The sequence below is a fragment of the Artemia sp. Qi Xiang Cuo genome, chromosome 6 (assembly GCF_049724085.1).
Source record: "Artemia sp. Qi Xiang Cuo chromosome 6, ASM4972408v1, whole genome shotgun sequence".
NCBI classification, from domain to species: domain Eukaryota; kingdom Metazoa; phylum Arthropoda; class Branchiopoda; order Anostraca; family Artemiidae; genus Artemia; species Artemia sp. Qi Xiang Cuo.
The window spans coordinates 28323169-28349352 of record NC_142799.1 but is presented as its reverse complement, the minus strand read 5'-3'; the positions used below and the strand labels follow the sequence as shown (position 1 = coordinate 28349352).

Below are 26184 nucleotides of genomic sequence, written 5' to 3'. Positions count from 1 at the left end.
CTTTCATTAAAACCTGTATACCCCTGAGTCATAATATATAGCCCCTGGCCTAGGCTCGGGGCATTGTGTTCACCCCAAGGGCATTATTATATGATCTTTAGACTATTTTGAACAAAAAGGCTATCTCGAAAGTTACATTAGATGCACTTTAGGAAAAGAGGGTGTAGGGGGAGGAGGGAACCCCAGAGGCATTGTTCTACCATTTGAACATTTGAGGCATTGTTCTACGATGAATCAATTGGAACAAAATGGCTATCTCAAAAGTTCGATCGAATGCATTTGGGAAAAATGGCAGGGGGCCTACTTATTTCCGATCACTTTTGACTCTTAAAATAGAACCAGAACTTTCAATCTGTAATAAAATGAGCCCCCTTCCGAATTTTATTCGACCATCCCTTCCATATGGATCTTATATACCCCCCCGGGCATAGCTAACAACGCTCACCCCCGGCCATAGCTAACAACGCTTACCTACGGGCTCTGGGGGTTTTGTTGACCCCGAAGTTTTGTTTTCGAATATTGGACTATTATGAAAAAATTTCTATCTTAAAATTTTATTGGATGCACTTGGGGAAAAGAGGGCGTGGGGGGGGGGGAGGGGGCTAATTGCTCTCTGATCCCTTTTGATTCTTAAAAGGGTAACTAGAATTATCAATTTCCAGTTTATTGACCCCCCTCCAAAGTTTATACGACCACCCTTTCCATAAAAACCTTATAATGTCCATAGGGCATAACTCATAACACTTGCCGTCTGGTTCTTGGAGATTATATCGACGTCGGAGTTTTTTTCTATCTGATCTTTGAACTATTTTGAACTAAATGCCTATCTCAAAAATATTAACCAGATGCATTTGGGGAAAGAGAACATGGAAGGAGGGTTCTAGTTGCCCTCCGATCACGTTTGATTCTTAAAAATGGAACTAGAGCCGTCAAGTTACAATCAAATGAGCCTCCTCCAAAGCTTATACGACCACCTCTTCCACAAAAACCGTAAATGCCCTCAGGGTATATCTTTCTACACGTGCCAACGGGTTCTGGGGGGTTGTGTCGACCCTGAAGTTTTTGTTATATAATCTTTGAACTTTTTTTCAACAAAATAACTGTCTCAAAATTTTATCGGATGCATTTGGGATAAAGGGGTTCTGGGAAGGGGGTCTATTTGCCCTCCAATCACTTTTGACTATTAAAAAGGGAAATAGAACTTTCAATTTTCAATCAAATGAACCCACCACGAAGTTTATATAACTACTCCTTCCATAAAACCTTCTACACACCTGGAGCATAGCTTGCATTACGTGCCCCCGGGCTCTGGGGGATTGTGTCGACCGCTGAGTTTTTTTTATCAGATCTTTGAACTATTTTTAACAAAATGACAATACCCAAATTTTTAGCGGATGTATTTGAGGAAAAAAGGGCATGGGAGGCTAGTTGCGCTCTGATAAATTTTGACTTTAAAAAGGGCACTAGATCTTCTGATTTCCAATCGAATGAGCCCTCTCCAAAGCTTATACGAGCACACCTTCTGTATGAGGTACCTCTGGGGAAAAATAATCATAATTAAACTCTGAAGCCTTATGGCCTTTATTATAGGCTACTCTATACCGTTACTTCTGATTTGAATGATACGTCACTTGTTGTGTTTTGAATAAGTTTGAAACTAATTTCTGGTAGTAAAATCGGCGTTGAGCGGCGGCGTACCACCGAAGAGAAATCAACGACGGCGTGCCGCCGTTTTTGAAAGAAAAATCAGCTACTCAACGCCGAAATTAAAATCAGCAAAGAGTCTTGATCTGTTGAGAAGAATTTTCTACGCCCTGCCTAGGGATAGGAGAAAGCTGGAAGTACGTTCCTCTTTTAAAAGCTATTAATCCATCGTCAGTGGGTTGCTTCTGATTAACTAGCAAGATAAAGGTGATGGAAAATTTTCGTGGATTATAAGCTTGATAGTAATCAATTTGTTTGTTATTAATCTAATACATAACATACCTGTAAAAAGGCTTCCAATGAGGTCGACGCAGATGGGAGGACTGAAAATTGTTTGTTTCATTATCATCATCTCGAAGAAAAGCATATAGACTATGCCCACAACAAACTGGAATTAGCAAACAATTGTTTTTCTAATTTCTGCTGTAAGTGAAACGGGATAAACCTAATGTTTTCGCTATATGGTAAAATTCTACTTTAGGCTATCTTGGGAAAGGGTTAGGCTAGTAAAATGAAACTTTCAGGGATGGGTCTAGAGGCTAAAGTTTGTCCTGGGAAGGTATTTTGAAGTACCTCAATCCTTCTCCTTGTAGAGGGTCCTGCGTAAAGTTCTACTTTAGCTACTTTTGGCTATCTTGGAAAGGGGTTAGGTTAGAAAAATAAATTTTAGAGATGGGTCTACAGGCTAAAGTGTGTTCTGGGAAGGTATTTTGAATTACCTACATCCATTCCTTCTCCCTCTAGAGGGTCCTGAAAATTGCCTAGATGACAGGTACATGCCTATTGAAATTTTGACAAATGAACATTTTACCATAATTTTTGGTAAAATTCAACTTTAGTTACTTTTGGCTATCTTAGAAAAGGGTTAGGTTACAAAAATGAAACTTGGGGATAAGGGTAAATATTTTTGAAATCATATTATTGACTTACAAATAAAGTGAATATATCACTCAATGTCTTTTTTATGCTCTTTACAAATATAATAGGCCTAATCACTTCTATCAGAAATTCAAATTCAAGCCCTTTTTGAGCTCTTGAAAATGACAAAAATATATAGGGTGTAAAAAGGCTTAAAACATCTGTTTTAAACTTACTGTTTCATAATAAATCTTTTCTTTAATCCACAAGCACTGACTTTCCACAAGTAAGTTGGATAAATGAAAATTGTAGCAATTAATTTTGCAGGTAATTTTTCAATAAGCCTCTACCCACTCTTTTATAGGGTAAAAGACTTCTTTTTGGGAAAGACCACTTTTTTTGGCATTTCAGAAAAATAGCAGTGGGTTTTTGGACCACCTCTTTTTACTACAACTTGATGCAATGTGAGGGCAGTAACAAGAACCCCGCCTTCTTGATCAAATTTTCACCAATGATTTGTCAGCATAAATTGAAAATGTGGTCTCTGTTATGAAAAGCAATTGAAAAGAAAAATTTATTTAGGCTAATATTTGTGATTTATAGAATGAATATCAAGCAATAAAAGTTACATTTCTAGAAACAGAAGAACATCAGCTTTCTGTTAATATGTGAATAAAACTGAAACACTATAAGGATATATAGGCCTATATCAAGATAGGATAATTGGTATTTCCAAAAAGAGGTTCCTGTAGGTAAGTCAATAAACTAATAGTTTCAAGTGCTTGATATTAAATAATTTTAATAATAACCATATTGATGCATAGCTTAGACCTTTAGCTATCCATTACTATACCCAATCCTTCTCAATTCCTCTTTGGTAACAAGATGTGAGGGTTTTAGTTTTACATAATTTTGCTCAATTGGATACTGTTTTTTTACCCTATATCTCAAACTGAAGACTAAATGAAAAACCTGTTTTGATAGGATGATGCAAGACACCACTATAGAGAAATACAATGTATAGCATGGTTTTAATTGCTTATATGATATTTAAAGTGTTGTGTCTTGGGGTTTGGGGGGGGGAGGTACCTAGGTTAGGTTAGGTTTATTGTCCTGGGAAGGTATTTTGAAGTACCTACTTCCACTCCTTCTCCCTGTAGAGGGTCCTGAAATTTGCCTACATGACAGACCTATATAGCCTATATTAAAGATCTGACAAAACAACATTTTACCTTAATTTTCAGTTATCAGTTTCTTTTTCTCTGGCTTTAGTTTAAAAAAATGCAATTCCTGTTATTTGAGTAGAATTTTAAGCCATATCAATGTGTTTTTTTTTTCTAAATTTAGGAAATGCATTTGCATATCTTTTAAAACCTTATAAATTAGAATTGAGCTAAGTTGCAAAGCTGAAAACAATTTTGTTAAACTTCATTTAAGCAGAAGATCTATTTTGCAAGGTTATCAATGGTCAGGTTCCTCTAGAGAGAGAAGGAGTAGAGGTAGGTACTTCAAAATACTTTCCCAGGACATGCTTTAGCCTGTAGATTCATCTCTGATAGTCAGGAGTGTTGTTTGGGGGTGGCAAGAGGGGCAGTTTCCCCCCCCCCCCCCCCCAATAATGTAGAGATAAAAAATATTATACATCCCATGCCCTTTGACTTTCCAAATATGGACCCCTCTTGCCCCCCCTCCCCCCACAAATAAAAATGCCTAGTTAACATATTATAGAAGAGGAGCACCTTTATCCTCACTATTTTCCTTGTTTTTCCAGTTTTACAATCACATTTTTCAATATTTTGTCTTTTCTCAAAGTCTTGAAAGTCATTTTAAAACAATCACTCAAGAGCCATCCAGCTAATCTAACCTATCCAAACCTAGCCTAACATAACTGAAATTTAGTAATATTAGCCTATTTGCATCTTTTGGGTATATAGCAGGGGTAAGGTTTATATAAACAGACTATTCAGGTAGCTAAGGTATAAGCATACCTCTATAGTCAGAATTGCACCCTGAATCTAAATTTAACATGCCATTGCATTGGAAATAAACTTTAACCCCACCCTATATATACCAATTCAGGCTATATGTTTGAACATTAGGTGGGTGGTGGTAAATTTCAAACTTACCTCTATAGATGGAATTTCATCCTGAATCCAAATTTAACATTCATTTGCATCAGAAATGAACTTTACCCACACCCTGCAAAACAAATGAAGGGCCAAAAATATACTTTAGGAAGTTATTGCCAAGCTTCTATTTAGAAATTTACCTACTTGACAGGTGAACTTTTGAAATTTTGACAAAGCAACATTTTACTTTAATTTTCATTTATCACTTTCTTTTTCTCTGGTTTTAGTTCTGAAAATGTAATTCCTTTTATTTGAGTAGAATTTAAGCCATATCAATGGGTTTCTTATAAATTGAGGAAATGCATTTGCAGATCTTTGAAACATATTAAATTGGGATAGAGCAAAGTTGTGGAGCTGAAAACAGTATTTTTGTGTTTCATTTAAGCAGAAAATATATTTTCATGCTTTCACTTTTATAACACAAAGATGTTTAAAGGTCAGTGCTCTTTAGAGAGAGGAGTGGAGGCAATTACTTCAAAATACCTTCCTGGGTATACTTTAGTCTGTAGTTCCATCCCTGAAAGTTTCATTTTCCTAACCTAACCCCTTTCCAAGATAGTGAAAACTAGCTTGTTTAAAAGTTTACCCAATTCTTATATCATGATAAGGAAAATAATTGTAGTTAACATATTTCAACTACAGCTTCACTATACTTTACCCCCAACCCCTCCAATGTGTAAATATAGGGCCTATAGACCTAGCCCAAATTATAGGTCTATATTTTCCATGTTTTCAGGTTCTTAGTTTTGTCATAGTCATTCAGTTTATGCATAAACTAGTTTAAAAAAGATTTATTGCAATAGCTTAAAGCAGACACAGTAATTTTTTTAAGAGTTTACATTGTTTATTCAATTGGATCATGATAAATCAATGCCTTTGGATTATGTAATTTTAGCAAAATACAATTATAGTCAAATAGTAAGTTTATAATCAATATTTTAACCCTTATCTCTTGCAAAAATAAGAGAAAAAGATACTATGTATATGGATCCATAAAGGGCTTGAAATTGAATTTCCAAGTTAGATCACTATTATGTTCAGAAAAAGCCTTAAAAAAGTCATTGAGTGCTATTTTCACCTTATTTGTAGGTCAGTAATGGAAAAATCTCCACCTTTATGGAGAGAAGGCCACTTGATGCCTTTTTGTGCTCTTTCTAAATTTAATAATCATATTACTGGTAAATGCCTCCCACCTGCTTATAGTCCCAAATATAGACTTAATTAATGTATTACTCTATATTTTTTTTAATTTGTTGATGTGTTCTTTTCTTTCTCATCAGGGGGAAAGATAGGGTGCATTGTCAGAAAAACATGAAAACAGAAAAATCATGATATTTGACAAAAGCATAAAATAAGGAATCTAATTGTACTAGGCTACTATTTTGTTTTGTAATGTTTTATTAAGAAGAGCTATTCAACTGAACCATTACTAGTAAATTTGTAGCTGGCAACCCAAGTTAGCCAAGATAAAAGTGAATACACTTGATGCTTTTTTTATGCTCTTCCATATTTCATTAATTGCTTTAGGGGGAATTGCATTTTGAGCTCTTTATGAGGCACCAGAAGGTAAAACAGCCCACGTTAACCAAAAGTTTAAAAACGTGTTTTTAAAGAAACTGTCTGATGAGAAAAAATTGCTATTTGTGGATTAAATTAAATTGCTAATTTGGAAGGCAACTAACACCTCTTCCATGCCAACCTTTTCCCCAAACACATCTAATCAAAATTTTCAGATAACTATTTTGTTCAGCATAATTGATTTCCACATAGGAAATATGTTTTGAGGAGGACACTTTCCCCACAGGCCTCAGGGCAAGAGTTGTAAGCTGTGCCCTGGGGGCATATAAGGTTTTTATAGAAAGTGTTTTGTAGAAACTTCAAAAAGGGCTCATTTGATTGGAAATTGAAATGGGTAGTGCCCTTTTTAATAGTTCTGTTTATTGTTTTCACTTTTATCAAACAGTTTATGGTAACAAACTGTAATTAAGGAGTGACCTGGCTCAATAGTAACCAAAACTCTAAAAAAACAAATTTTGATACCAATAGATACATCAAAAGAATCAGATTTGTTTGCTGATTTCAAATATATAAGTTTTAATAAGTTTAGTCTTACCCAAAAAAGGTTAAGCGCCTGAGAAAATTTGCCTTATTTTCAAAAAAAGGAGGAAACACCCCCTAAAAGTCATAGAACTTTAACAAAAATCACACCATCAGATTCAGCATATCAGAGAACCCTACTGTAGAAGTTTAAAGCTCCTGTCTCCAAAGATGTGGAATTTTGTATTTTTTGTCAGAAGAAAAATCATGGATGCATGTTTATTTTTTTTTTATTTTTTTTTTTTGTTCCCAGGGGTGATTGTATCAACCCAGTGGTCATAGAATATTATGAGAGGGCTCATTTGAACAGAAATTCAAAGTTCTAGTGCCCTTTTTAAGTGACCAAAAAAATTGGAGGGCAGCTAGGCCTCCTCCCATGCTCATATTTTCCCCAAAGTAACCCAATCAAAATTTTGAGAAACGATTTTGTTCAGCATAGTTGAAAATCTTACAAATATGTCTTTGAGGATAACTTAATTCCCCACAGTTCCCGGGGGAAGGGCTTCAAGCTATAAGCTTTGCCCATTGTTTACATACAGTATTGGCTAATGGGAAGTATACGGACGTTTTCAGGAGGGATTTTTCTGGTGGGGGGGGGGTCAGAGTAGAGGGTTATGGGGGAGGATGTTTCCTTGGGGGAAGGGATATTTCTATGAAGAGGGCGCCGGATTTACCAGCATTATTTAAAAAACAATCAGAAATTAAATACAAAAAACAAGTTTTTTTTCAACTGAAAGTAAGGAGCAACATTAAAACTTAAAACAAACAGAAATTATTATGTATATGAGGGGTTTGCCCCCTAGTCAATACCTTGCTCTTTATGCTGAAGTTTTTTTTAGTACTTTCAAAAAAGCAATCTGTTCTAATTAACCCATCTTTGTGATTCAAACAAAATTTGAACTATAGTGTAAAGAGTGAGGTATTGACAAGGGGGTGAACTCCCTAATATACGTAATTAAAACATATGAATATAGAAGTTCATTACGTAAGTTATATCAGAACAAAATTTCCAGACAGCCATTTAGCCAAAAAAAGAAGAAAATTAATATGCAAATTTTGTTTTAATTATTCATGTACAGTGAGCCAAAATCAAAGCTTCATTAATTCAAAAATGTTAAGAAATTAAATAAAAAAAAGTTTTTTTTTAACTGAAAGTAAGGAGTAACATTAAAACTTAAAACAAACAGAAATTATTCTGTATATGAAAGGGTCTGTCCCCTCCTCAATGCCTTGCTCTTTACACTAAAGTTTGACTCTTTCTCACAACTTTATTTTTAAAACAATAAAAAACTTTAGCGTAAAGAGTGAGGCGTTGAGGAAGGGACAGCCCCTTTCATATACAGAATAATTTCTGCTCATTTTAAGTTTTAATGTTGCTCCTTACTTTCAGTTAAAAAAACTTGTTTTTTCATTTAATAACTTTAAGAAATCAAAAATTAATTAGGATTTTAAGGAATAAATATCAGCATATGTCTATTAAACTGACAATGCACATTTTTTTCAGTAAACTCATTTGAATTTTTTTTCAGTAAAGTACAAATTATATTCTGGCTTTTAGATAGCATAGGGTTTAGAACCCTACTCAGATTAATTTCTGCTTGTTTTGAGTTTGACTTATTCTAATTTCTGTTTTTTTTTTTATTTCATTTATTTTTTTATACTGATTTGTGGTAGTTGTATGCTTGGTAAATTATTTGATTCTATTTTTGTTAATTTTTGGTTTTAATTGAGTTCTTTACTTTTTTTTGAAAAACTCATTTTGTGCAAAAAGTTTTTTGATTAATCTCTTACAACATCAGGTAAATAAATTACAAACAATTAAATGCACTGACAAAAAAGGAACAAAAGAGTTTATATATCAATTTGGACAGTCACATTATTAATCCAGAAACACACTAATAAAATCAGTATAGTGCCAATAGATTCCTTATTTTATGCTCTTTCTAAACATCATACAGGTATTCACTGTTCTGACAAAACACAAACCCCCTCTGATGGTCCCAGATATTACCTTAAATTGCATTGTCCAGCAAAATAAGGAATACATATAGAGATAGAACATATACAAAACTAAAAGAAAACACTAAAACAGTGAAATTTTTATCTTGTAATATGCAACATGTTTCTGCTAATCAGATTATTATGTTTTCTTTAATTGTTACCTGTATTTTTATAATTTAAATAAATGTATAATTATTATAAATATTTTAAATTATTCTTGTATTTATTAATATTAATTTAAATAAAGATTAATTAATTTAAGTAATATTTTTATCCAACTGACCTTAAATTCTTTTGCAGTCAGATGCTTGCAGACCTAATGCTTTTGACTGGGTCAAGTATATACCTGGGTCCCCTTTAACAAACAAATACAAAGCATCAAAAGGCGAATAACACAAACAGAAATATATTATTTAGAGCTATATCTGGCACCATCAGGGTACGGGGAGGAGAGGAGGCATAATGTCAGAAATGTAAATATGATATTTGGAAACAGCATAAAATAGGAAATCCAATAGTGCTGCTTTTATTTTGTTAACATGTTTTCTTCTGGAGAGGTGTTCAAATACCCTATTAACCTCCAAGATTGTCCCAAGTTATTAAAGATTAGTGCTCATTTGATGGGGGTAGGGGTTGGAGGTAGAAATCTACAAGATCTTCCCAGGAAATAATTTGTGCTCTAGTCCCATTTGTGAAACTTTCACCCACAACTCAAAGACCCTCAAAGCAATCCTCCAAGGGGATTTTTCTCTGATTCTCACTATTTCTAATTGTGATAAAGAATGAACCGTAACCATGGTATTGTTATTTATTGAGTCACTAGGTGTATATTCAGTTGCCTACCAGTCAATTGTTTTGTCATATATTATTATTTTTGTTTTTTTATTCAGTCCCAAGTATGTTTTGGAGGCATGATTACATAGAGGATTGAAAAGCATAGTCTTGATTAATAACTTGTACTTCTATTAGGGCAAATTTGTGCAAATTATCTTCAGTATTTATCAGAAAATCCTGTAGAATAGCCAAAATGACCAAGGCACAGTAAATGTTAAGAATAGGTGTTGAGGACTGAGAATGGTAGTAACCCAAAGAAGGGGAACTATTAAAAAGCAAATTTTAATAGAAACACAATGCCTAAAAAAAGGCTTGTACAATCCAAATAAATTTTTGTTGAATAGTTAGTTATAGGATGATTGAAGTGGATTTATATTGTTTATAAACATAATATAGAAATTAAATAATGCTGTTTAATTTTATGCCTTGGAGGTTCCTCTTTACAGAAAGTTGCTTCCTCTTATGTTAAATTTCATTGTCAATTGTTAAGCACCTATTAATAGCATTTAATTTTGATTCATTTTTCAGGAAAATTGGTTTGATTAATATCATATTGCCATAAATTGGTTTTTGCTTCTGCTGAACAGCACACTGGCTGAACATTGACCCAATAAACAGTAAGTTGAAAAAAGAGACAATATAATTGCTGTTTTATTCTTTAGCTGTTTTTTTTTGGTTCAAAACAATTAAGACCTCCCCCCACACACCCAGTAGATCTAACTACAATGCCTGAAAGGTATAAAGTATGGTCTATTTCAATAGTTTTAATGCAATTAAGTGGCTTCATCATTTCATAAAAAAAATAATTGAGTAACAAAAAAAAAAAAAAAAAAATATAATGCTAGTACTTCAAGATTCAAATAAGGGTTTAGATATTTGAAAATAAAGAAGGCAATATTAAGATTTGGATTCCAGATTCATAAGAAATATTTGACTAGAATTAGGAATATATGATAAATATGTTATGTTTGTTGTTTTGTTTGAAAATCCATGATACAAAAAAAAATAAAGAGCAGTAATAACAAAAAAAGAATTAAACATTAAAGGCAAAACTTTAGTATTTCAAAATACATCACAACTTCAACAGAATACTGTGTCAATAGTCGTGTCCAAAGAAGGTTTGGTTTTGGTAAACATGAATTGTATATAGAGACTCACTTTTCTGTGGTATTAATGGGTTAACAACATGAAATTTTCTCACAAAATATGCAAATATGATAATGTAAATATGTGATAATGTAAAAATGTAAATATGATATTTGGAAACAGCATAAAATAGGAAATCCAATAGTGCTGCTTTTATTTTGTTAACATGTTTTCTTCTGGAGAGGTGTTCAAATACCCTATTAACCTCCAAGATTGTCCCAAGTTATTAAAGATTAGTGCTCATTTGATGGGGGTAGGGGTTGGAGGTAGAAATCTACAAGATCTTCCCAGGAAATAATTTGTGCTCTAGTCCCGTTTGTGAAACTTTCACCCACAACTCAAAGACCCTCAAAGCAATCCTCCAAGGGGATTTTTCTCTGATTCTCACTATTTCTAATTGTGATAAAGAATGAACAGTAACCATGGTATTGTTATTTATTGAGTCACTAGGTGTATATTCAGTTGCCTACCAGTCAATTGTTTTGTCATATATTATTATTTTTGTTTTTTTATTCAGTCCCAAGTATGTTTTGGAGGCATGATTACATAGAGGATTGAAAAGCATAGTCTTGATTAATAACTTGTACTTCTATTAGGGCAAATTTGTGCAAATTGTCTTCAGTATTTATCAGAAAATCCCGTAGAATAGCCAAAATGACCAAGGCACAGTAAATGTTAAGAATAGGTGTTGAGGACTGAGAATGGTAGTAACCCAAAGAAGAAGAACTATTAAAAAGCAAATTTTAATAGAAACACAATGCCTAAAAAAAGGCTTGGGCAATCCAAATAAATTTTTGTTGAATAGTTAGTTATAGGATGATTGAAGTGGATTTATATTGTTTATAAACATAATATAGAAATTAAATAATGCTGTTTAATTTTATGCCTTGGAGGTTCCTCTTTACAGAAAGTTGCTTCCTCTTATGTTAAATTTCATTGTCAATTGTTAAGCACCTATTAATAGTATTTAATTTTGATTCATTTTTCAGGAAAATTGGTTTGATTAATATCATATTGCCATAAATTGGTTTTTGCTTCTGCTGAACAGCACACTGGCTGAACATTGACCCAATAAACAGTAAGTTGAAAAAAGAGACAATATAATTGCTGTTTTATTCTTTAGCTGTTTTTTTTTGGTTCAAAACAATTAAGACCTCCCCCCACACACCCAGTAGATCTAACTACAATGCCTGAAAGGTATAAAGTATGGTCTATTTCAATAGTTTTAATGCAATTAAGTGGCTTCATCATTTCAGAAAAAAAATAATTGAGTAACAAAAAAAAAAAAATTAAAACTATAATGCTAGTACTTCAAGATTCAAATAAGGGTTTAGATATTTGAAAATAAAGAAGGCAATATTAAGATTTGGATTCCAGATTCATAAGAAATATTTGACTAGAATTAGGAATATATGATAAATATGTTATGTTTGTTGTTTTGTTTGAAAATCCATGATACAAAAAAAAAGAGCAGTAATAACAAAAAAAGAATTAAACATTAAAGGCAAAACTTTAGCATTTCAAAATACATCACAACTTCAACAGAATACTGTGTCAATAGTCGTGTCCAAAGAAGGTTTGGTTTTGGTAAACATGAATTGTATATAGAGACTCACTTTTCTGTGGTATTAATGGGTTAACAACATGAAATTTTCTCACAAAATATGCATTGCAGGTCCATGTGAGGAAACAAAACACATTTCATGAAACAAAAGAAAACTTGTTGCATGTATATACATTTCATCTATCTATGCAGCTCATCATCTAGGCAGCTTTCTAGATGATATCCCCATCCCCCCTAAAAAACAAAACACAAATAAACAATAGTTTTTGAAGTTGTTCCCTTCTTTTTTTTATTGTTCTTGTGACTTACTGATTCTTTTTCAATTCAATAGTATCATTTGATCCTTTTCCCTGTGTTCTAGACTGTTTTACTGTAGTCAAGTTTTAACTATGACTAAGGTCTAGGCTGTTCTGAAAATGTTAAATATGGTATTGAATACTAAATTTATCCTGCTTTTGATCCAATAAATTCATAGTTTATAAAAAAGTTCTAAAAACTTTGACCTTATAAATTTGATCAGTATGGGGCCAGCTGATGCAATGATTTCCAATATCAGCTCTTTATGCTGTAAAAAATAGTCTTTTCTGCAATTTATAGGTGGCTATTTTTGTTATGATATGTCTATTTATTTCTGTGTGTGATGGATTCTAACTAGTAGCTTTTTTTGCATGGACTTCAGCTGATGATCTGGCTCATTTAAAAATTACAGTTAGAGCTATTTTTTATGCATTAACTCTGGCAATCAATCGCAATTTTGGGTTATGCTGCTTTATTCTTTGCTATTGAATGAAAGTCTAAAAAAAGATCATATCTTTTGAAAAGAAAAGAAAAGAGTAATGTCAAATTTTGAAACAAGGAAAATAGTCCAATAATTAAAAAAAAAGTAATGGATATTGCTATAAAATAATGAATAACTAAAATATTATGAATAAACTTAGTAATATAGTCAAATGTAAAACAAAAATAAATACAACAAATATAGTCATGGCTGTCACTCTTCAAATACTAAAGGAGCATTTGGTACTTCATTGAAAACAATCCACATTTTGAGTTTTTTTTTTTTTTTGTTATATCTGGAAAAGAAAATCAAAATACTATTCTGTCAACCTTTCATCAGTTTAGAAATAGTTTACTACCAACTACACTACTACTTTGGTAAAAAAAGAAACCCCTGTTAGTGAATTATGCACTTCATGTGTCTTATTTTGCTCTAAAATTGATATTTTAGAGAAATGGCAATAGCAGTTATAGATGGAGTAGCAGCACAAAGATTGTGTGCTTCTATATTGCAGTATAACACCAAATTTGGCAGAATCAACTGCTATTTATGAAATTTCTACTTATTGTTTTATGTGTTGGATCATTGAATCTTAAATAAACTCTTTACTTGTTAAACAAACTTTAATTTCTGCTCAATTTTTTCTGTAGTTTTGTATCTGTTAATAATAGAAATGTTGACTCATAAACTTTCTTAGTAATAATGGTTAACATTAATCAATAGCAGCAAAAATATTGTAGTAGTTGTTTCAGTTGCTTTGATAGGAGTAGCCCAATGATTTTGGAGTTCCATATTCTAATTTCAGCCAGATTTTTAATAAACAGTTTAAAAAATCCTGAAGTACAAAACTTGATGGGAATCAAAACTATTTGTGGAACTGGTGCTTCCAATTTTTAGTGGACTTTAATTTATGGAGCATTTTCTTAATACGTTCTTGTCTTTTATTCTGCTATAGTAGCTTAAGAATTGTAACCAACAAGCTCAGAGACTTAAATACCAACTTTATTAGAAATGCAACACCAATTGTGAGCAGTGCATTTAGTTGGTTTTGAGATATTCTGTTAAGATAATCATGCTACAATTGTGGACAAAGGATGTTGGATACATACTGATTGATCTTTTGACGAAACGGAGTAAAAAAAAAACCGAGAGGAGACATTGTCAACCAAATGAAACATTAGCTGAAGATATGACCTGTGTGCCAAAGGAGTTTAGAGATAGAGCATATGAGCTTTATGCCAATAGAATAGAAGACAGAACATACAGATTATTGAAAAACCGTTTTCTTCTCTTTTTGATAATATCAATTTCATTACTTAATTGTTGTTATGTAAAACATAATGATAAATAAGGTAAATGGCACAAATTACAATATGAAAGTCTGTAGCTTTTGGCATTTTAACTTGAGGTGAGTTCCAAAGAGCCCTGTGAGTGGCAACTTAATATCTTCAGTTATTCCTAAGAGATAGCAGATATGTTGTTTTGACAACCAGCATGCGCGTTGTGCCTTTTCATTTTATAGCAACACAAACTTTCCCTGAAAGTTTCTACTTTGTATCTTGTTCCATTCTTAAGATATCCCGCCTGTGCCATTCTGACAACATGGATGCATATAAATTATTTTGGTTTAGTTCAGTGGTAGAAGTAGTAGCAGAAGTAGTATTTTTAATAGAACTGAAAGTTTTAGCTCAATAAGCTAAAAGTTTTTGGTTAATAAAAATGTGTTGCTCGGATATTGCTGATGCACCCCTTTGATGATCTGCTTAAATATATATTGTTCTAATTTAGTTCAACAATCCACTCAAAATGCCTTGGAAGCTTCAACTTAATACTTTAAGCCATTCCAGATAAATTGCTGATACACCCTTTTGACAATGTGCATAGTGTGTTATGATTTAGTTTGACCCCTTCCTCTGTATTTCCTGAAAGTTTTCCCCTAATACCCTTAGCTTTGCCATTAGTAATAGTTGTAGTAGCAGTAGTAGTAGAAGCAGTGGTATTAATAGTATTGATAGCATTAGTAATACAAGCTTTGCTTTTTAGGGGAGGCAGCAATAATTTTTTGTTGATATGTTTTTTTTTTTTCAATAAATCCTTCTCTCTCTCTCTCAATAGCACTATTAATGTTCACATAGTGCCTTTTTGGTTGGTTCAACATCCCCTCAACATGCCCTGATAGTTTCTGATTAATACTCCAAGCTGTTCCTTAGATATTGCTGATGCACTCTTTTGATGACCTGCATGCACATAGTGTGTTTTGATTTCGTTCAACATCCTCCTAGATGACCCTGAAAGTTTTACCTTAATACTCTTCGTTTCATCCTTAACCTTAGTAATAGTAGTACAAGTAGCAGCAGAAATAGTAGCAGCATTGGCTTGCACACAGTGCCTTTTTATTAGTGGGACATCTCCCTAAACATGCCCTGAAAGTTTCAACTTCATAGTCTAAGGTGTTTCTGAAATATTGCTGAAATATGGATAGACCCTGATGACAGCTCGCAAAGACAATGGGTGTTTTGATTTAATTGAACATCCCCACAATATCTCCTGAAAATTTCAATTAATACCCTTATCCCTAGTAGCTGTAGTAGTAGTAGTAGTAGTAATAGTGCGCATACAGTATCTCTTGGTAAGTTTTACATCTCCCTCACCACGCCCCAAAAGTTTCAACTTAATACCCCAAGGTTTTCCTGAGAAATTGCTTATATGGCTTTTAGGAAATCTAAATGCACAGTGTGTTGATTTAGTCCAACATTACCCTATATTTTCCCTGAAAGTTCCGTCTTAATGCCGTTAGCCTTAGTGTAGTAGTAGTAGCAGTCGTAGTAGTAGTTGTAGTGAAATGACCATAGAACCTTTTGGTTAGTTCTAGATTCTCCTCAACAGGCCCTGATAGTGTCAACTTAATGCTCTGAGCTGTTCCAGAGATATTGCTGATGCTTCCTTTTGACAACCTGCATACACATATTGTGTTTTGATTTAGTTCACCATCCCTCTCGACATTTGCGAAAAAAAAAACACCTCACTACCCTTATCCTTTGTCAAAGTAATAAACTTGCAGTAGCATGGATATGTAGTGTCTTCTGGTTAGTTTAACATCCCCCTCAACGTGTCCTGAAAGTTTCAACTTAACAATCTAAGCTGTTCCTGAGATGTTGGTGATGCACTCTTTTGGAAACATGTATGCATATAGTGTGTTTTAATTCACTTGTAACTCCCTCTCAGTAGTAGCACTAATTGTAGTAACAGTAGTAGTTGTAGTAGTAGTTTACACACAGTTCCCTAAGTTAGTTCAACATTCCCCTCATCATACCCTGAATGTTTCAACTTAGTACTCTAAGCTGTTCCTGAGATATAACTGATACACCCTTTTTACAAACTGCACAAACAATGTGTTTTAATTTAGTTCAATATCCTTCTAAACATTTTCTGAAAGTTTCGCCTTAATACCTTTAGCCTCAGTAGTAATCTTTGTAGCAGTAGCAGTAGCAGTTACTGTACACACAGCACCTTTTGGTTTTTTCTACATCTTCCTTAACATGGACTGAAAGTTTTAACTTAATACGCTGAGCAGTGTCTTGGACGTTGATATTACGTAATTTTGACAACCAACATGCACATAGTCTGTTTGAATTTTAGTTCAACATATCCTCACTATTCCCTGAAATTTTCACCTTAATGCCCTAGCTTTAGTGGTAGTAGTAGCAATAGTAATAGCAGTAGAAGTAGTAGTGTTAGTACTAGTGTGCACAAAGTGACTTTTGGCTAGTTTATTATTCCCCACAATATGCTCTCCAAGTTTCAACGTAATACTCTACGCCATTCCTTAGATATTGCTTATGCGCCCTTTGACAACCTGCATGTACGTAGTTTACCTTAGTCGTAGTAGTAGTAGCAGTAGGAAAAGTAGCAGTAGTAGCAGTCAGAGTATTAGCAGCAGTAGTAGTATGCACAAGTTGCTCTTTGGTGAAGTGAAATTTTTCTCATCAAGCCAAGAAAATTTCAACTTAATACTCTTAGCCGTTCCTAAGATATTGGTGATACGTCTTTTTGACAACTTTTGTGCAAATAGTGTGTTTTGATTTAGTTCAGCTTCCCCTTCAACAGACCCTGAGAGTTTCACCTTTATACTTTTAGCCATAGTAGTGGTTGCAGTTGAAATAGTAGTTGTATTAGTAGTAATAGTGTTAGGAGTAGCGTGAACATATTGCCTTTTGGTAAATTGATTTTTTCATTCATTCTTCACCCATTTCATTTCATTCACACCCTTAGCCGTTCCTGAGATATGCCCTTTTGACAACCTGTATGCACATATTGTGCCCTGATTTAGTTTTTACACTCCCCTCAACATTCCCTGAAAGCTTCACCTCAATATCCTTAGCTTTTTTGGACACCAAAGGTCAAACATGCCCCCCTTTGCCAATAAAAATACTATATGTGAGCAATGAGTGACTTGCGTAACTTTCAGCCCTTGCCCCAAGGGCAGTGGGTGGAGGGTTGTCATCCTCAAAGATATAGTTATTTTACATTTCAACTATGCTGAACAAAATGACTATCAAAATTTGTATTGGAAATCTTTGGGGGATAAGGGGTGGGGGAGGGGCAGATTTATGCCCCTTTTTGGGTTCCATAAAGAATTTATGGAACCCACTTTGCACTTTTCTTAGGCAGCGCATTTGCAGGGTCTATTATGTCTCGTGGAACAAAAATTAGTCTATTGCACTAACGCATGATGTAAATAAAAGAAGGAAGACAAAGCTGTCTTGCCGAAGATGAACTCAAAACAAAAAGAAAGCCATTTGGAATCAGCATAAAACTTTTGGCATGTGCTTCTTGAAACAAATGGTGTTCCATATCAAAATTAAGAATGTATGGTCGTGCATACTAAATTTTACTTTACCTTGAGCATTTTATGGCGCAGTGCCTTCCTTTGACTCCCAGCAAAGCAGATCCGTTACCTTACCTTAGACCTTAGATCTGCCTGTGCTTCCAGTCTTCTAGCAGGAGCCACCAATCTTCCAGCAGGTTTGCCACTGCCAGTACATCCTTTCACCAAGGTTGGATTGAGCTGTTCAAGTTTCGCGGATCTATGTTGTATATTTGGCACGTGTTGTTTCTGGTTCTGTTTTTGTGGCGTGAACTCTATGGTTGCCAGTGGAGCGATGCATTCGGTATCCGGGGATTGTCCATACGTGTACATGGCTAAAGTGTCTCCATCAGCGAGCTCTTACGACATCTGTCACAAGAGGCTGATCCGTCTTATCGCTATTGGATTGGTTGGTTATCCTCTACTGTCAGTGAATGTTGAGAGTTCTACTGAGACATGTGTTCTCAAAAGCGATAATTCTCACATGTTCCTGGTTCAAGTGCCAGGTTTCGGCTGCGCACAGCAGAACTGGCATGATAGTGGATGGAAGTGTAAAGATAGTGGATAACTAGAAATAATATTAACCCTAGCAAAGAAAATAAAAGCTTTGGCGACATTGACGGAGTAGAGTTGCACATAGTAAAAAAAAATTACTTAAATTCATTTGCTCAAGCAACAGCATTATTACTATGTAGCAGCTGCTAGCTCAGGTATTTAAAAACCAAAAGATATGACAAGCAAATAGCGGCCTGATTCCATGTATCTCTATGTCCAAAACGTAAAGTCCAGTTTATCGAATATTTAAAAGAACTTAGTATTTTTTAGAAGATCATTTATAAATGAGAAAGATTCTTTTAGTAGGTCCTCATCCACTAGTAACCTTCGAGATGCTTATTTATATTAAGAAGTTAGAGAGAATGACCTTGATTGGAACAAAAAACAATGTTTGCACCTCTTGCTGAAGTGCTTCCTAATATAATTTTGTGCGCTGTATGCCAAATAAAAACCACACTGTACAGCTGCACGTTGTAACACTGATAACATTTTAAAATCGTGCAGTATTAACTATTTTGATAAGCAGCTTAAAATTCCATGTTTTTCCTATCCTGTTAAACAAAGCAGCAAACAGGCCCGATCCTTTTGGGGAGGATCAATTAAAGTATTTTACTTTGAGATTTAAATACAAAAAATGTATCATAGTCCTTTTCTCCCTTGGAAGGGGAAGAAATACAAAAAAAATGAGATGCGTAGTTTCATTCTGGATACGGTTTTATTTTTATTGACCCTGCTGGTACGATTAACGGGATCTAATAAATATTAGTTGTCTTTGTGGCTGGCTACACTTTTCTTTCTTTTTTACTCGTTTTATTTTTGTTCAGACAGCATATTTGTTGTTACTATTTATATGCAACCTAGGTAATAAAAATGTTTAGAACTTTGCTTTTGCCACAAGTGTTTTGATTTTTTGCATCTTAGCTGGCATTGGTGATTCTTCTCTGAAGTGTTCTGGCTTGAGCCTATGATCCTGCTGTTTTTTTTACAGTTTGGACCTTCGTTTTAGTATTTTTTTTTCCCAGAGCAAATGGAACAATATCCGGACTAGCTCATATTGCATCAAATGTGTTGAATGGCAAACGATGTATTTTGATTGTTTTATAACCTCGGATGTTTTACCAGGAAACCTATTTTTTTAATTTCGAGATTGATTTATAATTAAACTTAAAAGAATGGTCTTAATTTTGCTTCCTTGTTTTCAAGGTGATGAGATGTCGCAGTCTCTTGAACATCAATTGTCAGAAGCTGCTTCGCGGTTGAGAAATCTTATTTTCGACTCACTTAAACCAAACGATTTTGAGTATACGGACTGTGACAGTGATTTAAAAATACCGAGTGTAAAAAGTGTGTATAACGATTTGAAAAAGCCATTTAGTCTCCCCTCCCCTAAGGTTGAAATCCCGAATTTTATCCCTTCAGAATTGCTTTTTTACAAGGATGGTTATGTCTCTGTTATTTACGACACGCCTTACACCAAGAAGGTTAAAAGTTCTGATAAACAATTAAGAGCCCATCATGTTTATGAATCAAGAACGTCTGTTGATGATATAATCGATTTTGTGGTGACAAAGTATAGCGTGCCCAATGAACCGGCTACAAATATTGACGAAGAAGAACGGATTTCTAAGAAGAAAAGGAAGAAAAAGGAATGCAAAGAAAACGAACGACGCGCATTCAAATATACGGACCATATTTCTACCAGGGAATTGCTCTTGAAAAAAAAGCTTAAAAGTGAGGATTTTGGCACTTTTAAATTTAAGATGTCTTCTCATTCTACTGCGGACGATAAAAAAGAACCTATTGTATCTGGAGATGTAGACAGAGGAATCGTTAATACTGTTATTGTAGAATCTAAATCTGAGCTCCCAACAGATGCTTCTGTACTTGGAAATGGTTCCAAAGAAGAAAACGAAACGCTAAAAGAGGGAATAGAATCTATTCTCTTGGAACCTGAAAAGCGCCAAACAGAAGAAACTGAAGTAGATGAAATTATGAGTGATGTGCAAGATTCGTCCGAGAAAATGCTTTCTGTAGCAGTTGATAGTAACTCACCATTGCCTATTATCCTTCAGGATAGCGTGCCCAATGAACTAGTTACAAATGTTGATGAAGAAGAATGGATTTCGAAGAAGAAAAAGAAGAAAAAGAATAAAAAAGAATACAAAGAAAAGGAACGACAGAGATTCAAATCAGAAGAATCTACCAGGGTTTTGGTCGTGAAAAAAAAGGTTAAAAGTGAAGATGTTGGCGTTTTTAAATCCAAGATCCCTTCTCATTCTGCTACAGACGATAAAAAAAAAGCTATTGCATCTGGAAATGTAGACAGAGAAAGCATAAAAACCGTTACTGTAGAATCTAAATCTGAAATCTCAATAGATGCATCTGTACAAGAAAATGGTGCCAGAGAAGATATCAAAACGCTAAAAGTGGGAATACGATCTATTTTCTTGGAACCTGAAAAGTCCCAAGCACAAGCAGGTAAAGTAGATGAAGTTATGAATGATCTGCAAGGTTCGGCCGAGAAAATGCTATCCGTAACAGTTGATAGTAACTCACCATTGCCTATTATCCTTCAGGATAGCGTGCCCAATGAACTAGTTACAAATGTTGATGAAGAAGAATGGATTTCGAAGAAGAAAAAGAAGAAAAAAGAGTACAAAGAAAAGGAACGACGTAGGTTCAAATCAGAAGAATCTAACAGAGCATTGCTCGTGAAAAAAAAGGTTAAAAGTGAAAATATTGGCGTTTTTAAACCTAAGATGCCTTCTCATTCTACTCTGGACGATAAAAAAGAACCTATTGTATCTGGATATGTAGACAAAGATATCATAAAAACCGTTGCTGTCGAATCTGAATCTGAAATCCCAATAGATGCTTCTGTACAAGAAAATGGTGCCAAAGAAGAAAACGAAACGCTAAAAGTGGGAATAGGATCTATTCTTTTGGATTCGAAAAAGTGCCAAGCAGAAGAAACTAAAGTAGACGAAATTATAAATGATCTACAAGATTCGGCCGAGAAAAAACTTTCTCTAACAGTTGATAGTAATCCACCATTGCCTATTAACCTTCAGGATGAATGGTCTGGTGAAGATAAAATTGTAACTGAAGAGCCTCCTTGTGTGCTGAATGATAGGACATCTTATGATGATGCACTAGATTTTGTGGTTACGAAATGTAGTTCACCCATTGAGCTAGGGGAATATGTTGATATGGAAAAAGGAAATCTTCAAAAGAGAAATGAACCCGAAGAAGTGAGGATTGTTAATAACCTACCAGAATCAAAGTTAAGAAAATGTTTGAACGAAGAATCCCCCAAAAAAGGGTTTGGAGGTGACTGTGTTTCCTCAATAGTTGATAAGCCGATAGCTCTCATGGAAGAAAAACTGTGTGACAAAGACTTGAGTGATGCAGAATGTGAACCTATTTGTCTTCAAGGAAATAACGACAGTAAACAAAAATGTACCGCAATGATGCTTGAAAAATCTAAACCTGAAGAAACCAGAGCAAATGAAATTTTGAGCGATTTGCGAGATTTTGCTGAGAAAGCTTTCTCCCAAGTACGTGCCAATGAGTCATCATCGTCTATTGAATTTGATTTGGACCTTTCAGATAAAGCTAAAGTTGGAAATATAGAACTAGAACGCAAAGAAAGATTAAACACGGTAATAATACGTGATTCAACTGGCACAGAAGAAACCAAATCAACCCCAATACTGAGCAGCTTCCAATCAGTTGCTGAAGCAGAATCTTATACTATCACTAGCAACCTTTCACCATTAGCTAATGATTCTAATACGGTTTTGCAAAGTGATACATTTCTGAGCGATACTACTATTGAGGACCAAAGTGTAAAGACAGAAATTACTAGTCAATCTAATTCCTTAACTCTGTCTCTGTTAGCTGAGACACAAGAAGCAAAAGAAAATAAAAAGCTAGAAGGTAATGAAAAATTGAAGACACTAATAGTATCAGACGTAACTGATGTAGGAGAAAGCCAAGAACCGACTGACTGCAAATCTTCTGTGGAATTTCCTGTCAATTCCAACAACACGGTGCCAGCAGTTAGTGACTCTTATCCAGTTTCACAAAGCAGACCCGTTTTGGAGGACAGTACTGTTGAAGACCAAAGTGGAATGGTTGAGGCTGTTAATAACTTGGGTGCAAAAACAGTTTCTCCTGTAGCTGAGACAGAAGAAACAAAAGAAAACCGAGAACTTAGCTATTGTTTGGAATTGATTGAAACGTCATTAGACTTGAAAAAGGAACTCTCCTCAATTTATAACATGAATTCTACTGCAACCTGTGGGGCACTACCAAAGAAAGGGTTGCTTGAAGAAGTTAAACATTTGCTTTCATGCAAGGTAAAATTACACCGATTATCGAAAAGGGATATTAAAAAGTACACAAAGAAACAAGTCAAAAATGTGTCAACACCGTTAGGGCGGCTTGAGAGAGAGTTGTTTCAGTATTCTGCTGAAGGGGAAGCCTTGTCTAGTGATGACTCATTTGAGAAAAAAAAACTAAAGGATCCTGGCATTAACGAAGATTTGAAACCTAAAAAGGAAGGTAGTAACACCAAGAAAAATGACTTCAATGGCAAAGGTGAATATTTAGGAAGAAAAGGGGATTCCAAAAGTAAAGACTGGAAACGCATAAAGTCTAAGAGTGACTTGGAAATTAAAGGAAAGAAAAAGGAGAAAATTGGTTTAGAAAAAAAAAAGTTGGAAGATGAAACTTTAAGTAAGATTTATGGAACTGCAAACGAATTCAAAACTTTCAAAATTCCGAAAGAACCTACTCCAAAGAAAATTGGTCACAAGGCAAGTATCCTGAGTAAACCAGAAGAGAAACACCTACTGTCCAAAAAAGAATACAAGCTGCTAAAATCTGATAAAGATGCTGAATCTCCAAGAGAAAAATTCAGTCCAAAAAGTGTTCCAGTAAATGTTGTCTCTCCTTTGTGGGAAGGAAATTTTGAAAAGGGCAAAGAAAAACATTCAGATAATAACAAAAGAAAAGAATTCAATAGCATGAAAAATTACGAAAAACCCAGAAATCACCCAGAAAACAGTCGATTTATTGGAGAACAGCTTAAAGACAAACACAAATTCATTGGAAATAATCAGAATATGAAGAAAGAAAAAGGGTTGCACAATATAACCTTAAATAGGACATTCCCAAAAGATACTCACTTACGTGATGATCACATTGACCATCGTTTGGCAATACTCCCTAAACCTGAACTGCATGGTCAGCAAACAAAAAACCCTTTTTTTGATTCCACAAAGAAGTCTTTACTTGAAGGTGATGGGCATTATGAAGACTATGACTTTGATTACCTAGAAGAGAAATTGTCTGCATATCTTAATATACCATACACACAAGAAAAACAGGCTAAACTACAACGACAAGTGCTTTTAAATCGCTGTGAAAGTGGCACACTTGCTGATCGTGCGATAGAGAATCAGAGTGTGAACCCAACTGATGGTAAAGAGATTACTGGTTTTAAAAGGAAAAGCCAAAATCCAGAAAAAATTGAAGATTCAGGTGCTAGTGTTCCAACTTCATCCAGTAAGATTTTGTTGAAAGAGCGCGAATTGCAGCCTGATTTAAAAATACCGGACAAAGATTCAAATAGACAGTTTAGAGCTACTGAAAAGCCACCTGAACGGTTAAGCTCAAATCTAATTCAAATCATTACTAAAAATAAGAAAACAGACATAATTAAGCAACCATTGTGTGACAATGTCAGACCTACTAAAAAGAGGAAAACTTTGCTCCTTGATCCATGTGTTGTCCTTGAAGCTGCATCCGAAGCGAACCTTACCAGTCGATCTTCAATCGAATTTAAAGATTTTGGTTCCAAAGATAATTTTTCTAGTGATATTCGGAGTATAGATTCTGTACAAAAAAAGACACTTGAAGTGGTGAAGAATTCAGAAAGTCCACATTGTAGTGAAAAGTCTTTGTGTAGTCAGAGTGCATCAGATTGGGCAAAAGAATATGGGAATAGTTCACACCTTAGAAGTACTAAAAATACCGCCGATCCCCAAGTCAGCAGTTTGAACGTCAAAGGCTCATCAGCCGATAACGTCATTATAGCTAAACCTCCTCAAAATTATGAGAATCTTGGTTCTGCATGCAACAAGCTTATTAGTATGCTGAAGTTTCCAACAAACGGGGGTGATCCCGCAACGTCAAGTGAAAAGAAAGACGATTCTGATGCTCAACTTCCAGACAATGTAGACTCGGTAAACGAAAAGTGTTGTACGTGGATAACTGAACGTGTTCCTTGTAACGATATTCAGGATGTACATGATCCAGAGGCTATGGATGAACAGCTAGAAAAGGAATGGGAAAAGGATGATGGAGACTCGTACTCTATAATTAGCAGCAGTTTGAGCATCAGTGCCAGTAGACTTGGCCTATTAGACGAAGAAGATGACTCTAAGAAGAAAACACACTTTTCTGGTTCTAAAGAGTTTAGTGACGTAGGTGCTTGTATGAAAACCTCGGATTTTTCAAGGGTTGATGCTTCAAAGTCTAGTGAAGATGAATCTGAATGTGAAATTTTGAAAAAGGCTCAGCAAAAGTTAGCGTTACTCGCTTTTGATCATTCGGAAAATGCAGAAAATGAAGAAGATCTAGAGGCAGTTGAAGCGCTTTTCAAAATGGTAGAAAACTATGGGAAACAACCAGAAACTGAAACTAAAGACTTTGAAGCACCCAGATCAAACCTTTCAAGTGTTCTAAAAAATGACGACTCTAGCATTTTACAAGTTCAATCTCAATACGCTGCCTACCAGTATGCAGCATACTTGCAAAATTATTATACCCAGTTGCAAGCTGCTAGCTACCTTAATCCTTTGGTACAAGCTCTGAATAGCTCTTGTTCTAATACTATGTCGTATCCAGCTAATATATCTGGAACAAAGTCAGCCACAGGATCTAGTGCAAGTGGTGTTAGTGCGCAAATGAACTTGGCTCATTCAAGCTCTGCTAAGAATGCCCCTACTCCTTCTTTCGAACCTCCTCCTCCTTCTACCTAACCTTTAATTTGAATAAATGCTAATGTCGTTTACAATTATAACCTCTTAATTTGTGGGCTTTTTTTGTCAGTTTCGTCGTGATTTTGCTTTAGTCTTAAGTGTATTAGAGTACTCCTGTTCATTGAATAAAATATAGATTCTTTTTTGTTTGGAATTCAGAAATAAACGGGCATTTTTGATTATTTATCAAGAATAGAAATGAAACAAGGCAGTTCACCCTTTATAATCTATCGAAGCATTCTCCTGAATCTGCACAGAATTTGGAACTTTTTTACCTATACTTTCTGACTTTTTAGAACTAGACTTGGTTTTGATTTTCATTTATATATGGTTTTTAGACACCAAGAAGTGTTTACATTTGAATGATTAGGTTTATTAGGCCTATCACTTGAAGCAAGGGCGATATTTGTGAATTTCAGCTTGTTCGAAATTATAAGATACTCCGTTTTTGGTCATCTGAGCGAAAAAATAGTAATCTTTTTTTTTTTTTTTAGTTTGTGGTCTATTGATAACAAACGCTTATATACGAAGCTCGACTATCTTGTTTTTTTTTTCTGCATTTAAAATGCAGCAATATAAAAAGCAGACGTTTTTTATTTTAA

The 26184-nt window shown here is 34.5% G+C and overlaps 1 protein-coding gene across 4 annotated transcripts in view; it reads left to right on the top strand.

The window, feature by feature from the left end:
* Positions 1-2060: 2060 nt before the first annotated feature.
* The window catches only part of LOC148951075 (uncharacterized), a 102372-nt gene continuing 78248 nt past the window's right edge, over positions 2061-26184 (top strand). For 2 of the 4 annotated variants that reach the window (XM_089090616.1, XM_089090615.1), the window contains exons 1-3: positions 2061-2129; positions 10152-10240; positions 11759-11847. Coding sequence is in view for 2 of the 4 variants with exons in the window: in XM_089090613.1 (XP_088946739.1) it covers positions 19745-25582 (5838 nt within the window). In the remaining 2 variants the exon portion in view is untranslated. Of the gene's footprint in view, positions 2130-2149; positions 2169-10151; positions 10241-11758; positions 11848-19736; positions 25725-26184 lie in introns of those variants that run through there. The other 2 variants (XM_089090613.1, XM_089090614.1) reach the window with 2 other exon arrangements.